Raw genomic sequence first — 18,029 nt, forward strand, 5'->3', positions numbered from 1 at the left:
CTCTCCCCCACCTCTCGCTCTAAGGAGAGAAAGGAAAGATATAAAGAAATGTATGAGTTAAAAACTACACTACTTTAATGAAATATTAATAATAAAATAAAAAGGAAATAATGAAATAGATACAATATATACAAAACCATATCAAGTTCCCAGGAAAGTATCACCAGCAGGCACTGGGGAAGTCCCACACTGAACTCAGCAATGGATGGGAAGTGGACCCTGTATCTAGATTCTGGAATGCACAGATCAGGATCAAAATCAGACAAACAGACAGGGTCCTACTCAGACATCAATCACAGGGGAGGGGGGGGGGGGAAGAGCCATTAAAGAACAAAGATAACCCTTTGATCCCTCAGCTTTTATACTGAGCATGGCAGATGAGATGGAATACCCTATTGGTCAGTTTTGGGTCACCTGTCCTGTCCACTACTCTCCACAGGTGTGACCCCTCCACAGATTAAACAACCAAGTCAGCTGACCCTGGTTGCCACAGCAACAAGTATAAGCAAGAGCCTCTCTCACTGGACAGAAAGTTGGCTCCGCTCCACCCCAAACCAGGACATTCCACACCTTATTCCATACCATTTGCATCATGCTCAGATCACTTGGCGATGCAGAACACTTCCATCATGCTTGGAGAGATCCCATGGGCTAGGGCTCTGGAAGGCAAGGGGGCTCAAGAGAGCTGGTTGGTATTCAAACACCACTTCCTCCAAGCTCAGGATCGGTGCATCCCTAAGAGAAAGAAATTGGGCAAGGGACACAGGAGACCTGCATGGTTGAGCAGGGAGCTTCTGAAAAAGCTCAAGTGGAAGAAGGAAGTTTACAGCACGTGGAAGAAGGGACTGACCATTTGGGAAGATTGCAAGAATGCTGTCAGAGTAAGCAGGGATGAAACGAGGAAAGCCAAGGCCTCCTTGGAATTAAACCTGGCAAGGGAGGTCAAGCTCAACAGGAAGGGTTTCTTCAAGTATATCGGAGGCAAAACAAAAACTAGAGAAGTTGTGGGACCACTGTTGAATGAGACAGGAGCCATGGTGACAGAAGATGCGGAGAAGGCGGAGTTACTGAATGCCTTCTTTGCTTCCGTCTTTACTGCTCAGGCCAGCCCTCAGGAGTCCCAGACTTTGGAGAAATTAACAGGGAAATTCTGGATGAAGGAAGACTTCCCCTTGGTTGAGGAGGATCAAGTGAGAGACCAATTAAGTCAACTGGATATCCACAAGTCCATGGGTCCCGATGGGATGCACCCGAGAGTGCGGAGGGAGCTGGCGGAAGTCATTGCTGGGCCAATCTCCATCATCTTTGAAAGGTCCTGGAGAACAGGCGAGGTGCCTGAGGACTGGAGGAAAGTCAATGTCACTCTGGTCTTCAAAAAGGGCAAGAAGGAGGAGCCGGGGAACTACAGGCCGGTCAGCCTCACCTCCATCCCTGGAAAGATGATGGAACAGCTCGTTCTGGGCATCATCTCAAGGCATGTGGAGGAAAAGAAAGCTATCAGGAGTACTCAACATGGATTCACCAAGGGGAAATCATGCCTGACTAATCTGCTAGCCTTCTATGATGGCATGACTGGATGGAGAGATTGAGGGGAGGGCAGTGGATGTGGTCTACCTTGACTTCAGCAAGGCTTTTGACATGGTCTCCCACAGCATCCTCATAGGGAAGCTTAGGAAGAGTGGGTTAGATGAATGGACAGTGGGGTGGATTGAAAACTGGCTGAAAGAGAGAGCTCAGAGGGTCGTGATTAGGGGCACAGAGAGTTGGGCGGGGGGAAACTTTATGCAATTCAAGAAGGGCAAGTGTATGGTCCTGCACCTGGGGAGGAACAACCCCATGCACCAGTACAGCAATGTGTCCTTGTGGCCAAGAAGGCCAATGGCATCCTGGGCTGCATCAAGAAGAGTGTGGCCAGCAGGTCGAGGGAGGTCATCCTCCCCCTCTACTCTGCCTTGGTGAGGCCGCACCTGGAGTACTGTGTCCAGTTCTGGGCTCCCCAGTTCAAGAAGGACAGGGAACTGCTGGAGAGGGCGCAGCAAAGGGCTACCAAGATGATGAGGGGCCTGGAACATCTCTCTTATGAAGAAAGGCTGAAGGATTTGGGTCTTTTCAGTCTGGAAAAAAGACGGCTGAGGGGGGATCTTATCAATGCTTATAAATACTTAAAGGGTAGGTGTCAGGAGGATGGGGCCAGGCTCTTTTCACTGGTGCCCAGTGACAGGACAAGAGGTAACAGGCACAAACTTGGACATAGGAAGTTCCACCTAAACATGAGGAGGAACTTCTTTACTTTGAGGGTGGCAGAGCACTGGAACAGGCTGCCCAGAGAGGTGGTGGAGTCTCCATCTCTGGAGACATTCAAAACAGGCCTGGACGCGTTCCTGTGCAATCTGCTCTGGCAGGGGGGTTGGACTAGATGATCTCCAGAGGTCCCTTCCAACCTCTATCATTCTTTGATTCTATGATCACTAATACTTTTATCTATCAAATCTATAGACCCACATATAGATAGATACATGAAGGTCACTCATTTATGATTTATCTTAATCACAAAAGTTTGATAAGTCCATTTAGTTCATAACTGCAGGATTTCATGCATCCTAGCAGATTCTCAGGGTAGTAAAGATGGTATGAAATTCATTGTGATTTGCGCCCATGGGTAGCATGTCTAAAGAGTCTTGCTGGATGCCACTTGATGAAGCTAGCTCAGGTTTCATTACTACTATGTTATCCTGAAAAACACTTATAGAACACTGTTAGTATCATATAACAATTAATGTCATACAGCTCAGAATTATGTATTCTCACTCAGGGTCAAATTTCCTTGAGGTAGACATTGAATTTCTCCATTGTCCAGCATTACCCACCAAGTACATCCAGGTCATTGAGCAAAAACAGTCCCACAAATGGGTTTGCCTTTGCCTGAGGCAGGAAAAACCCAAACAGTTTTCCCCAGCATATTCCTTTCATGCAACACAGGGACTTTATCCCCTTCTAATATATGTAAAAGGTCTGACTGAGCAGGACCAGCTCAATTGATGGATGCCCTGGTGTTAACTAACCAGGTAGCTTGTGCTAAATGCTTGTCCCAATTTTTAAAGGATCCACCACCCCCACTGCTTTCAGGGTAGTTTTTAACAATCCATTGTATCACTCAATTTTCCCAGACACTGGTACATCACATACCTACTCAATGCCATGTGCTTTTCCCAAGTACTTATAAGATTGCTTCTGAAATGAGTCCCATTGTCTGACTCAATTCTTTCTGGAGTGCCATGTCACCACAAGACTTGCCTTTCAAGGCCCAGGATGGTATTCCGGGCAGTGGCATGGGGCATGGCATAGTTTTCCAACCATCCGATGCTTCCTTCCACCATAGTAAGCACATAGAGCTTACCCTGGGGGGTTTGAGGGAGTGTGATATAGTCAATTTGCCAGGCCTCCCCATACTTACATTTCAGCCATCGTCCCCCATACCACAAAGGTTTTAACCATTTAGCTTGCTTGATTTCGGCACACGTTTCACAATCGTGGATAACCTGCACAATAGCATCCATGGTTAAATCCACACCTTGGTCACGGGCCCGTTGATATGTTGCATCCCTTCCTCAATGACCTGAAGTATCATGGGCTCACCAAGCTAAAAATAGTTCACCTTTATGTTCCCAGTCCAAATCTGTCTGGAAAATCTTAGCAGCCTGATCCACTTGCTGATTGTTTCGATGTTCCTCAGTGGCCCGATTCATGGGTATGTGGGCATCTACATGGCATACTTTCATGACTAGTTTCCCTAGCTGGTCAGCAATATCTTGCCATAATTCAGCAGCCCAGATGGGTTTACCTTTGTGCTGCCAGTTGCTCTGCTTCCACTGCTTTAACCATCCCCACAGAGCATTGGCCACCATCCATGAGTCAGTATAGAGATAGAGTATTGGCCACTTTTCTCATTCAGCAATGTCTAAAGACAGCTGGATGGCTTTTACTTCTGCAAATTGACTCCATTCACCTTCTCCTTCAGCAGCTTCTGCGACTTCTCATATGGGACTCCATACAGCAGCTTTCCACTTTTGATGCTTTCCTACAATACGACAAGATCCATCAGTGAACAGAGCATACTGTTTCTCATTATCTGAGAGTTCATTATGTGGTGGGGCTTCCTCAGCACGTGTCACCACCTCCTCTAGTGGCATTCCAAAGTCTTTGCCTTTGGGCCAGTGTGTGATCACTTCTACAATACCTGGATGATTTGGGTTTCCTATTCGAGCCCAGTGGGTGATTAGGGCAACCCACTTACTCCAGGTAGCATCAGTGGCATGATGAGTAGAAGGAACTCTATCCTTGAACATCCAGCCCAGCACTGGTTATCAGGGCACCAGGAGGAGCTGTGCTTCAGTACCAATTACCTCTGAAGCAGCTCTGACTCCTTCATATGCTGCCGAGATTTCTCTCTCAGTTGGGGTATAGTTGGCCTCGGAGCCTTTGTATCCAGGACTCCAGAATCCTAGGGGTTGACCTCGAGTCTTCCCTGGTGCTCTCTGCCAGAGGCTCCAGGTAGGGCCATTGTCCCCGGCTGCAGTGCAGAGCACATTTTTAATGTCCCACCCTGTTCGGACTGGACCAAGGGCTACTGCATGCACAATCTCGTTTCATTTGCTCAAAGGCATGTCATTGCTCAGGACCCCATGTAAACTCATTCTTCTTTCTAGTCACTTCATAGAGAGGCTTCACAACCTATCACCTGGAACATGCATTCTCCAGAAACCCACAGTGCCTAAGAAGGGTTGTGTTTCCTTTTTGTTAGTAGGTGGGGACATAGCTGTTATTTTGTTAATCACATCCACTGGGATCTGGCGACGCTTATCTTGCCACTTAATTCCCAAGAACTGGATGTCTCATGCAGGTCCCTTGGCCTTACCTCTTTTTACAGCAAAACCTGCTTTCAGAAGGATCTTGATAATTTTCTTACCTTTCTTGAAAACTTCTTCTGCTGTATTACCCCACACAATGATGTCATCAATGTATTGCAGGTGTTCTGGAGCTCCACCCTTCTGCAGTGCAGTCTGGATCAGCCCATGGCAAAGAGTAGAGCTGTGTTTCCACCCCTGGGGCAGTCGATTCCAGGTGTACTGGATGCCTCTCCAGGTGACAGCAAACTGTGGCCTGCACTCTGCTGCTACAGGAATAGAGAAAAAGGCATGAGCAATGTCAGTTGTGGCATACCACTGGGCTGCCTTTGACTCCAGTTCATACTGCAGTTCTAGCATGTCTGGCACAGCAGCACTCAGTGGTGGTGTGACTTCATTCAGGTCACCATAGTCTACTGTTAATCTCCAGTCTCCGTGAGATTTTTGCACTAGCCATCTAGGGCTGTTAAAGGGTGAGGGAGTCTTGCTGATGACTCCTTGGGTCTCTAGCCAACAAATCAGGTTCTGGATGGGAATCAGGGAGTCTCAGTTGGTGCGATACTGTCATTGATGCACTGTGGCAGTAGCAATTGGCACCTGCTGTTCTTTAACCTTCAGCAGTCCCACCACAGAAGGGTCATCTGAAAGGCCAGGTAAGGTAGACAGCTGTGTAGTGTCCTCAGTCTCTCCAGCTGCTATACCAAAAGCCCACCTATACCCTTTCAGGTCTTTGAAATACCCTCTCCTGAGGCAGTCTATGCCAAGGATGCAAGGAGCATCTGGGCCAGTCACAATGAGGTGCTTCTCCCATTTATTCTCATTCAGGCTCACTTCAGCTTCCAATACAGTCAGTTCTTGATATCCCTCCATCACTCCAGACATAGTGACAAATTTTGTCCCTTTATGATTCAATGGCAATAGGGTACTCTGTGCACCAGTGTCCACAAGGGCTTTATACTTTGGTGGCTCTAATGTGCCAGGCCATCGAATCCGCACAGTCCAATAAACTCAGTTGTCCCTCTCCTCCTCCTGGCTGGAGGCAGGGCAACCCTGATGTTGAGAACAACATCTACAATTAGCAGATGAGTTCCCTCATGGACCAGAGAACCGTGGACTGGAGCAGCCATCCTCCTGGAAACATTCTTTCTTCCATCTGCTTTACCTTGCACCTCAAGCACTCCTGCCTGTAGGGCCGGGGTAGGTTTTTTATCCCACTTACTCATGTCCTCTCCATAGTTGCAGACGCAAAGGCACAGGAAATCTCTGAGTGGGTCCTGTTTCTCTTGAGTCGGTTTCATAGGAGCGTGTCTTTTCTTAATGACTGTGGTGTGGGTCCGTTCAGGGGAAGAGTTGGATTCTTTCTCCATCCTGGACAGTTTTTCAAACAGTTTATCAAACAATTTTTCATTTTTCTCAGCCAGTTTCTCATTTTGCTCAGCTATTCTCTGTTGTTTTCCATTTCCTCAGTCATTTTCTCAGTTTTCACAGCCTCCACAGTGAGGGGACATACCCCTTTTCATACTGTCGTACCTTGTTAGCCACTTCATTTACAGTTGGTGTATCAGCATCAGATCCTCCCCAGACCAGTATTGACAATGTATGGGAATACATCGATGGTGCACTCTGCACAAACTTCCGCAACATAGGTTATTTGCATGGCATTTCACCAGGGTCTACATTCACTTGCCAGTCACCATAAATCACCTCTCACACAGCCAGTTCTCTCAGGTATTTAATACCTTTTTCCATGCTGGTCCATCTGCTTCGACAGCATTCAATATCATCCTTAAAGGGATACCCTGCCCTTTATGGCTGATAGCAGTCACCTCCAGAGACTGAGAGCGTTTGTTTTCTTCTCAGTCACTTTATCAATACCTCCCTCCTTATCCAGGTTTCCCAGCTGCTTAGCCTCCCTATCTAAGTCTATGGTATCAGCCCCATTGTCCCAGCATCGGAGCAAGCAGGAGATAAGTGTTTCCCCTTCATGACAGTCCTTCCTCATGTTTTTCAAATCCTTCATAGAGAATGATTTAACGATTATCTCTGCATCTGATTCCTTCTCCTGCATTGATGCTGCCCAAGAAGGACCCTCTCCCATGCTTCCTGGCTTTGCTGGTCTTTGACATAAGGGGCTGGGGAATGACCTGATCTCCTTTTCTGCTTCCTGGTCACTGAGGCAACTTGTACTGGTTCTGATGATAGAGTTTGAGTAGCAGCAGTACTCATTGTCAAAGCAGCTGGACTAGTGACAGTGCTTGTTGTCAAGGCTGGAGGGGCCTGCGTCAATACAGGCAGGGGAGGGGCTTGTGATACAGGTGTCTGGTGAGTGACTGGTACCCATGCAGGTGGTAGAGTAACTTTTACCACACACTGCTGACTGACTGGTACCAGGATGGGCAGGAGCGTGGCCTGCGCAGCTGATGCCTCACGGGGGTGGGAGGGGGCAGTGCCGCTGGTGCCAGGGTAGCCAAGGGTGTGGCTTCCCCTGGTACAGGCGGGGTCATGGCCAGTGCTGATGGGGGTGGCTTGGGGAGTGGTTTGTGCCTGTGCCATCTGTGAATTGGCCCGTGGGATTTGAGTAGCAGCAGCACATGTAACACAATACCCACTTATGTTTAACACAAAACCACCCCTGCAACACATTCAGGGAAATCAGCAACAAAATCACAATCTTATGAAAGTAATATTCATTTTCTAAACAGCCCAAAAGCATTACATCCCCTAGCTCTTTGGCATAAGCATTAAAGGGCAAAGTAAACCTTCCCCAGGTGAAACCAAATGTGTAATTAGTAATAGAATCCATCACATGATGCCCAAGATATGCGGGTAGAACTGTTATCCAAGTAATCATGTTATACATCTAAATGCCAATTCACACCAAAATAGTACATTTAAACCACCGCATACAAATGCAAAGAGCACATAAACCACGCAACATATTGGTCAAGTTAAGCAGCATTGCATCAATTAACTTCAAACAATGCTCTCTAAAGGCACGATATAACATTTCGCTCAAGAATGACATAATATGAACTGTCTGTTCTCCCTGGGCAAGCTGGAATTCAAACTATTCAGGCACTCTATCATAGCTCTGGTGAAGCTCTGCTCATACCCCACATTGGGCGCCAATAAGTCTGTCGTGGTTTGGACTGTATTGGTCAATGACAAGATGACAGATGCTCTCCCCCACCTCTCTCACCAAGGTGAGGAAGGAGAAAGATAGAGAGATTTATGAGTTTAGAAGGAACCAAACTATTTTAATGAAATATTAATAATAAAAAGGAAATAATGAAATAGATACAATATATACAAAACCATATCAAGTTCCCGGGAAGGTGTCACCAGCAGGCACTGGGGAAGTCCCACACTGAACTCAGCAATGGATGGGAAGTGGACCCTGTATCTAGATTCAGGAACAAATAGATCAGGGATCAAAATCAGACAAACAGACAGGGTCCTACTCAGACATCAATCACAGGGGAGGGGGGGGAGAAGAGCCATTAAAGAACAAAGATAACCCTTTGATCCCTCAGCTTTTATACTGAGCATGGCAGATGCAATGGAATACCCTATTGGTCAGTTTTGGGTCACCTGACCTGTCCACTACTCTCCACAGGTGTGACCCCTCCACAGGGTAAACAACCAAGTCAGCTGACCCTGGTTGCCACAGCAACAAGTATAAGCAAGAGCCTCTCTCACTGAACAGAAAGTTGGCTCTGCTCCACCCCAAACCAGGACACTCTTCCAATTTAATGCGAGCATAGTGGAGCTGCCAAAGCCACTGTAGAAGATGCCAGTTTTGTTAAATTCATCTGTGCTGCAGTATCTTTGCTTGCTTTTCTACATGTTGCAATACAATGTGTTCTTCTGAACTTTCTTGCAATACTCCTCTTCCCCACTTCATCTGAGAATCAGCATATGCACATGGCAGCTGTTTTGGGGCTTAGCTGATCCCTCAGCTGTAATTTTTATAGGCTTGCCCTGTAGAATTCAGAGGAAAGTTTGATGTTGATGGTAGCTGTGCTCCAGTGCTACCTAAATCTCAGCAGAAGCAAAGGATGCTAAGTAAACATAACCACTCACTTTAATGTCCATCTTGAAGGCCATCTCACACAAGTAGTATAGGCTGGATTTGACTTCTAGGAAATTTCGAGCTTGGGAGAGCAGTACTTGGTCTCTCGGATGTTGAAGTTTCTCACCGTCACCATCCAGAGATAATATTGTTATTCTCTACACATCAGCCCAGTTCCTGCTACTCAAAGAATAAAATTAAGATTTCTTTATCTTCAACAGAGAAGTTGGTTTGGACCCTGTGAATTTTGTTGCTGCTCTAGGATTCTACAGTAATCACTGGCTCTGAACTCTGGGGGCAAGGCAGGGGTTATGGCTTCATGGGAGCAGAACAAAGCACATACACACTGATGTTCAAAAGATTCCCAGCTCTGTAGTGTGAGACAGTAGGACCCATATTGACAATAACACAATAACTGGCATGTAAGAAAGATTCTTCCTGAACTGTTCTGCTCACAGTGTATGCTATTTTCTGGGAAGTTTTAAGGACATTCTCTTTCACGTGGGTGTTACAAAGCACCTACTAACCAGTGTTTTATGAAAAAAGCTGTGAATTATTTAGCAAATGTTGCTGAAACTCTTAGTACCATCAGACAGATGAGAAAGCATGCCTGCATTTCACTTCCAATACACATATCTGTTTTTATGGCTAGTCTGTCTTTCTCACGTTGGCTGGTTATAAACTGTAATAGCCATCAATTTTTTAGTTAAATGGGACCCGGTGGTGTCATTATAAGACTTTATCCTGACATACTTTAAGTCAACTGGACAGTTCCACATCACAGATTTAGAATATATTAGACAAACTTTAATGTGATGAAAATAATGGTGGAATCCATGGTAAAACTTTAGTTGGTTTTAGTGGAATAGCACATAATTGAATAGCTGTATTTTTTTGTTTACATTAGCAGAAGCTGTATGCTGGAAGATGCGCTTCTTCCATCCTATACATAACAAGAACTAGAGAAGAAATATCAATTCTAAGAGTAGCTCTTCTTCTGTAGTTGGTGTATGACTCTGTCACTGTTAGTCATGTTTGTGTGTGTATAAAGGAAAAACAGATTCTTGCAATACAGAAACTTAAAAATAAATTGTGCTTCTTGTTTTATTGCATGTTTTCCAGTGAGGATTGCATATGCAATGGGAGGAATGCAACTGTGGAGCTTACAGTGGATCTTGAGAGGCATTGCTTTAGGGGACAAAGAAATACACTTGCGAGACAAAAAAAGACTCTGTTAGTTCTTCTATTCTGATCTCATTAGCCTATGTGGATGCTTTAAAGGACTTTTTTTTAGACTTGCTAACTATTAAATGACTGCTTGCAATCGCTAACAGGTGCCCCTTCCTCTTTTTGCTCCTTTTAAAGAATATATGCCAATATATGCTTTCATAATTTTAGCTGTGATTGAATTAAAGTAAAACTGTTCCCTAGTTGCAAGTTTGTCTCATTCAGTGTACACAGATACTTGTCTATAATACTGGCATTTTCAATTATTGAGTAGTCTTTTAAAAAAAAATCAAAACCACAGAACCCCTTTTTTACAACTATTACTTTTTTTTCAGGCAATAATAAATAGCACTATAACCCCCAACATGACATTTACTAAAACATCCCAGAAGTTTGGCCAATGGGCAGACAGCAGGGCAAATACAGTCTATGGCTTGGGATTTTCATCTGAACATCACCTTTCAAAAGTAAGTATGACCAATGGCAATTATTTGTCCAGTCAAGCAGCTTAAGAGTATTTGATTCCTGCTGGTTGTATCTTGACTCAGTGCTCACTACGGTTGTTATTTAAAAATAGTTTACAAAAAAATGTTCTATATCCATCCTTATAATGTAAAAAGACAAGACAATGTTGTTATAACACTTTGTTGCCTATGAATTTTCTTTTAACTGATTGAGGAAAGGAGAGAGATTTAAGCTACTCCAGTGTATGTTGTTAATGCTTTCTAGGCATTCACTTATTAGGTTTCGTTAAGTTTCTCTTCTTTGAAGTTGTTCTTCCTTTACAGTTTTTCATGACAGAATTTAAAGGAGTAGACTATGAAGTGTTTCTTCTGTGTTTAGAACTCCTAGAAAAAAATTGTCGGTAGTCTTCAGATGCATTTTTGTCTTTTAAGCCACATTTGCTTTCACTTTTCTGCTGTGTAGTGCATCAAATTACAGATAATTCAACATGTGCAGGCTTAAAGTAAAGCTAGTGGGAAAAATATGCAACATAATAGAAAACTACATTTTCTTGTTGGAATACAAAAGTTGAAATTTTTACTAAAGAAACTCAGTGCCCTGTGAGGTTTTATTTTGGTCTACTTGTGCAGGAAGGAAGTCCACCTTAATCCAAGGAAAGCAGTAACTCCTTTTTCTCAAAGTGATGGTATGGTACCTGTGAGCACCCTTTCTACAGTCCCTATTGTTATTGATACTACTCATAGATGAGTCCAGGAACCTGTAAAAGCCGATGTTGTTTTCCTCCAGATGAGGAATTCCATTTTCAGTTTAAAAACATGTTTCTACATTAAGCAGAGAATTTTCATCTTTGAAATATACAAAAGATCTGGAAATCCAAATGCAATAAAAAGGAATGTATAATAAATGCTTGAGTAAGGAATAATGGTTGGCTTGTTATTAAAAAAACCCTAAATAAACAAAAAAATCATACCGTCCCTTTTGAGAAAGTAATTGTCACTATCCAATGATAAGCATGGGCCTGTCAGAAAACCATTAAAAAGAGAAGCAGTACATCTGCTTTATTTGGACGGTGTGATACGCTTGTAAGATTTCTTCCTTTCATAATCCGAGAGCTTGCATTTCTACCAAGCAACACAAACACAGAAAATTCTTAGTAATATTAATATTGAATATATACATGTGCATTTGTGCACGTCATTGCTTCAGTGAACTTAGAAACTTTGTCATTTATTTAAATTGGTGTGTATGTCCTAGAGGTACTTGCTTACCAACATAGTAATAACTTCTGTTAATATTTCAAAGGATGTAGCATAAATCCTAATTTAGTTTACCTCTCATATACTAGCTTGTTTTCCTTAATCATGGAATACTTCTTTGGAGGCAAAGTATCATGCTGTAGTCATGCATAGTCTGTCTTTGCCTGCCTTTCAACACTGGGTTGTCCTTGCCAGTGAAAATAATTTGATTTTTTTCATCTGTCCTTTCCTTCACTCTTTCCTTGCTCTCCCCAAGTGATACTTCCTTCTTAATTACAGTTGTTTCAATCCCATTCTTTCACTGCCCTCAAACTGATGTGTAAGAGTTTTCAGTATGCCCTTGGCTTAAAACTTTGTATTGCTGTTGAAAAAATAATCTGAAAAGCTACAGTAGATATTTTGTCTTAAGTACACGTTTAATTAGCAGTTACTCAGATTGCTGTGATTTACGAAGAATACACAGATCTGTTGAGAAAATGCCAAGTCACAGAGCTTTTAAGAGGCTTATGGTGATGAATCTTCAGGACCTTTTCAGCAAACTGTTTCCCTTGTATTATATCTTAATTATCAAAATGTGATTTTCATGTGAATTAAAATTGCTGATCATTGCTACTAAAATTCATAAAGGTGAAACATTTTGTGTTATTGTAAAATTAGCAAACATATTTCATGGAGGGAAAAGAAACTTTTGTTTAGATTACAGTCTATTCAGTCACTGGAGTTGGTAGATATATTGGTCTTGGAATCAGAAAAGCTGAATTAGAAACCCTGGATCTGCTGTGTAGCTTCAGAGAAGTCACGTCTATCTTCTCTTTCTTTTCTTGTATCTCTGCTGAGATTACTAACTCACACTTCTGTGCACTGGCATTGTAGCCAGGTTTAACGGAGCGCTCTTTGGTACACCTAGCATTGTAGGACATGAAATCTAATTTAGGGCTCAAGATACTACTGGATATTAGTAATAGTGCTAACAAATAAACTGTATTAATGGATTTGTTCAGAAACAGGTTGCTTCTAGAAGTTTCCTTAAAAATTGATTCCGGAACTTCTTTTATGTACTTGGTTTATAAAAGTCCCTAAGTGAATAACCCTGTTGCATGTAATTTGTTTTGCAGTACTGTCTCTGGGCCCCAATGAAATATTTCAAGTTCCAGGGAGCAAAAGACAGCCTGCAAAAAACTTAGTCTAGTCTGTGACTGATATCAACAAGTTAATGAAGCAAACAATCAGAACAGAGATAAGAAGTCATGTCTTCTAATAAACTGTTTATTCTCAGATCATTGTCTGCTTAGCTATGTCACTAAACAAGCAGGTGATTTCCAAAGCATCTATCAAGTGTTTGACTTTCGGACTTTTACTTTTTGGTTCATGTGCGTTTGTCCTCCTAAACCGATTACTAGGGTAGAGTGAAACAACGGTAACCTCTTTCTGGATAATTATCGTGATGGTGAGAATTAGTGGAGCAAGACTATCTGGTATAAAAATAAAGGCACTGTCGTGGTTTAGCCCCAGCTGGCACCAAAGAACCACGTGGCTGCTTGCTCACTCCTCCCCCACTCCATGGTGGGATGGGGAAGAGAATCAGAAGAAAAAGGCAGAACTTGTGGGTTGGGATAAAGGTGGTTTAACACAACAGCAAAGGAAGAGAGAAAACAACAACAATAATACTGATAAAAGAATATACAAAAACAATTACTGCACAATGTAACCACTCAACGACCAAAACACAAAACGCCCAGACTGCTCCTAAGCAGTGATTACTGCCCTCCAGCCAGCTCCCCCAGCTATATACTGAGCATCACGTCATGTGGTATCGAATATCCCCTTGGCCAGCTTGGGTCAGCCATCCTGGCTGTGTCCCATCCCAGCTTCTTGTGAAAATTAACAGTATCCCCGCTGGAACCAGGACATTATCCACCCCTTATCCTATATCATCTACGTCATGCCCAGGTCTTACACTTTCCAATTAATCACCACCACTTTTCCCTGTGGAAATATCACATACCACACACAAATATAATTCTCTTATTCTATGGGCCATCCCTCTAAAATGTCTGTTGAGTTCATTTAATCCATGACTTTGGGCTGCATCTGTTAGAAGAGTCTCTCAGGGCAGGAGAGATGGTGTGTGGTGGTGGATTTCTGCATGCTGTATCCTCTCTGCATAAGAGAGTTGGATTTTTGCATTTTGTATCATCAGCAAACTTGCTGAGGGTGTGCTCTGTCCCTTCATCCAGGTCATTGATGAATATATTGAACAGGACTGGACTCAGTACTGACCCCTGGGGAACACCAGTTTTTATGGACCTCCAACTAGACTCTGTGCCCCTAATCATGACCCTCTGAGCTCGCAGATGGTGTATCTGGTGTGGCCCATGCCCACAGCCTGTGGGTTGAAGATGTCAATCTCGAGGAAGTTGCTGGGTGCCAGTTGCTGAAGCCAGTTCTAGTTTCATCACTGCTGCACTTTCATCAAAGTTCATTCTTCATTAGTTTGGGTGATTCTTACTGTAGTACCACTGATAGGGCATATAGCAATTGTCATAGTGATGACATAAAGTGGAAGGGTTATTTAGCAATTAACATCATACAATTTGATTCATTGGCTATTCTCACCCAAAATCAAAATCCCCATGAGGCACGCATCGGACTTCCCCATCCTTCCGCATCACCGACCAAGTGCACCCAGGTCCTTGGGCAAAAGCAATCCCGTGGATGGGTTTACCTTTGCCTAGGTCAGGACTAACCCAGACTATCACAGAATCAAAGAATGGTAAGGGCTGAAAGGGACCTCTGGAGATCATCTAGTCCAAACCCCCTGCCAGAGCAGGGTCACCTAGAGCAGGTTGCACAGGAACAGTGTCCAGGCGGGTTTTGAATGTCTCCAGAGATGGAGACTCCACCACCTCTCTGGGCAGCCTGTTCCAGTGCTCTGCCACCCTCAAAGTAAAGAAGTTCCTCCTCATGTTTAGGTGGAACTTCCTGTTGGAGTGGGAGACGGACCCGGAGTAACGATGGAATCTCAATATGAGTATGATCGTTCTCCCTTTATTCAAGTTTTCACAGAGTATATAGAGACAGGCAATAAGAGCACGCGCTAGCGGCAGCTATATGATTGGCTTACAGTCTCTGTTCACGTGCTGTCCGTGCAGTTCATTCACAGATCAGGTTGGTTACAAGAATTCACATAGTAAATTACTTAGTCATTAGCACAACATGTTTTCTACCTTCTCAGTTCCCGTTTTTCCCATGTACTAATTCCATCTTCTACCACCTGTTTTGCCCTTAATCTAATCTCTCACAGTAGGGAGGCTGGCTCACGTGACCATTTTCTCTCAGACACATTCCTACAATACCCCCTTTTTCTTCTTGAGCCAGCCAGACCTTATGCATGGCATTTTCTATCATGTCAGTCACTTTGCGGAGAACACACGAGGCTACCATAACCAATAATAATATAACCAACAATAGCATGAGCCCTTGCTTTAGTAAGTCTGATAACCATCCCGTTATACCCCATGAGCTTAACCAATCATCGAAACCATTTTTAACCGCTTTTAATTTGGACATGTTATCCTTCAGCTCCCATAACTGCTTATGAATGGATGATGAGTGGTCGGAAAGGTTCATACAACACATACCTTCAAAATCTTCACACCCATGACCCTGAGCTAACAGCAAAAAGTCAATAGCCACTCGATTTTGCAACATAGCATGCCGAATGCTATCATCAGCATCAGTAAGCAAGCTAGATATGATTTCAGTTGTAAGGTTTATCTGTTTACTTGCCCAACACCCTATCTTATTCAACATATTTAATGCCGTTGCTGTTCCTAGCGAAGGAAGAATACTTAGCCCTATTCTTTGTCCGAGATTCGGGAATGTTAAACGGTCGTCACAGGAGGGAGTGAAGGTATGAACTGTTCTCTTGGCTCTGTGGTTCCTGCGTGCTCTGCTCACCGTATCTTTGGCCGTACGCAGGCCTCTGCTCGTAGATCTGCCACATCTCCCCCTTTTTTGTTTAACACCAGACCATTTATTAACAAGGTCGCCATGACTTGTGCTTCTACTTGTTATGACGCTCTTAGCAGGTTATATACTAAACACAATTAAAAACAGAATCAAAAAGAACCCTGCTAAGGCAATAAATACCCAGATTCCTAAATTTAGCCCAGAAAGCCAATTTCTTTGGATTTACCCATGAGAAATCCTTTTGTAATATTTCAAATACATTGCGGTTCATTAAGTCTTGAATCTTTAGTATTTGAGCGTTTAGCTGATCATGTAAAGGACGAATTTTTTTTTTTTTTTTTTTTTTTTTTTTTTTGCAACAACATGTCAAATTGTGATGACCAAGGGTCAAGGTCATCCTTTTTGATGGGGACATGTATGTGGCTTGGATCCATTCCAGAAAGCTGGTGACAGCACAAACAACCCTGGAAAAACAATCGCAGTAACATTTCAATCATCATAGTTACTGGTTTTGAAAAGGTATGTGGCAAAAATACCCACTCTAATGCAGTCAGGCTCTTTGCGAGTGCATCATCCCACTGTCCTATCAGGGCATAAAGTTGAAATTCTTGTAGGAAGGTGTTCAATGCGTCTTGCAGCAGTAGTAGACTATATCTTATCTTTCAACGTGCTGTAATGCCTTCGGAGCTGTTGAGGTTAATGAACATAGAACTTATGGGGGGGGCGGGGGCAGACACAGTGCTTCAGGGCATCCCCTGTACCTTCAAAGTGTGCTCATGTCTCTCTCCCTCTCTCTGACCCGAGACAGCCTCCTTATATCCTGCACTGGATTGAGTGGAGAAGTACAGGCTCGAGTCACTGCATGCATGGCCAGCGCATGCAGCGAGTCTCACCAGACTCTCCTGCACTGGATCGAGTAGAAAAGTACAGGCTAGAGTCGCTGCACACGTGGCCAGCGTATGCAGCGAGTCTCACCAAACTCATGATCCAGCTTTGCTAACAGCGGCTGTCTGATACGTGACTACATTGTTGTAATCCCTTCTTGTTATCTTCTGTGAAGGTCAGGTTCTCATGGATACACACATAGTTTTTAGAGCAACATATTCTACAACTCGTACAAGGGTACGATGCAAAGCAGCATCTACAGCTGATCGTATAATGCTTATTAAACACAGCAAACAGCATACTAAACATAACAGACAAATTCCTTCCACACAGGCGATGAGTATAATTTGCTTCAACCAACCCCACCCCCAAGTCCATCCAGCAAAGAGATTTCACCCAGTGGTCTCCACAAGTTGCTGGTTCGGTCGGTGCAGTTCCTGCAGCTGGGCATGGATGGATTTGGAGTGGTCACTTAGATTCATACAATACAGTCCTTCAAAATCTTGACAGCCATGTCTGTGAGCTGAAAGCAAAAAATCAGTAGCAGTTCTGTTTTGCAACATCGCATATCGAATACTATCTACATCTAGCAATAACTCAGAAATAGCGGTACTAGTAGCATTGTTAAACTTATCCTTGGCAGCAAGAGAGTCCTTGTTATCATGAATCCTTGGCAGCAAAAGAGTCCTTGTTAGCAAGAGCGCATGCGGACTCCCTGTTCTTGCTGGTACTGTGCTTTGATCTTCTTCCACAACAGGCCAAGATTCTCAAGCAGCTAGATAAGGTGTCTGTGAGTCCATTACAGGCTTATGTCATCCAAATGTTTTTCTTGCCAGCACCCGAGACTGAATAACAATTGGTGTGATATATGTGTTTTCCAGCACCCAGGTGCGAGTCCCTTGAGTGTATTTACAATCCTCCTCGCCGATCTTCCGTTGCTTTCCCATATTCCACCCCCTTGCTCAAGAGACCGCTTCTGCTGGGGTTCATTTTAGTCTCGCAGGGTATAACACAGAGCAATCTACTAAGGCATGCAATAACATAGACACATATAGGAAAAAACCAAAACCATCTCTCTATGGTACTGCTTTGAATCAGGTGTCCTATTTCTCTTTTTCTGATGCTTTCTCGTAATGCTTATGGCATACTTTTGTGCTAACGTGGCACATTTCCCATCTAATTGTTCCTGTTTGGTTTCTTTTTTTTTCTTTTTTTTTTTCTTTTTTTCATTTTTTTTTCTTTTTTCTT

At 43.5% G+C, this 18,029-nt stretch overlaps 1 protein-coding gene across 6 annotated transcripts in view; it reads left to right on the forward strand.

Moving 5' to 3' along the window:
• Positions 1-18,029, forward strand: part of LOC141735691 (homer protein homolog 1-like) — a 126,232-nt gene that overhangs the window by 33,890 nt on the left and 74,313 nt on the right. For 5 of the 6 annotated variants that reach the window (XR_012584816.1, XR_012584815.1, XM_074568778.1 and 2 more), the window contains one exon: positions 10,539-10,670. Coding sequence is in view for 4 of the 6 variants with exons in the window: in XM_074568776.1 (XP_074424877.1) it covers positions 10,539-10,670 (132 nt within the window). In the remaining 2 variants the exon portion in view is untranslated. Of the gene's footprint in view, positions 1-439; positions 1,475-10,538; positions 10,671-18,029 lie in introns of all 6 variants that reach the window. The other variant, XM_074568779.1, reaches the window with a different exon arrangement.

This window comes from Larus michahellis, chromosome W (genome assembly GCF_964199755.1).
Source record: "Larus michahellis chromosome W, bLarMic1.1, whole genome shotgun sequence".
NCBI classification, from domain to species: Eukaryota; Metazoa; Chordata; class Aves; order Charadriiformes; family Laridae; genus Larus; species Larus michahellis.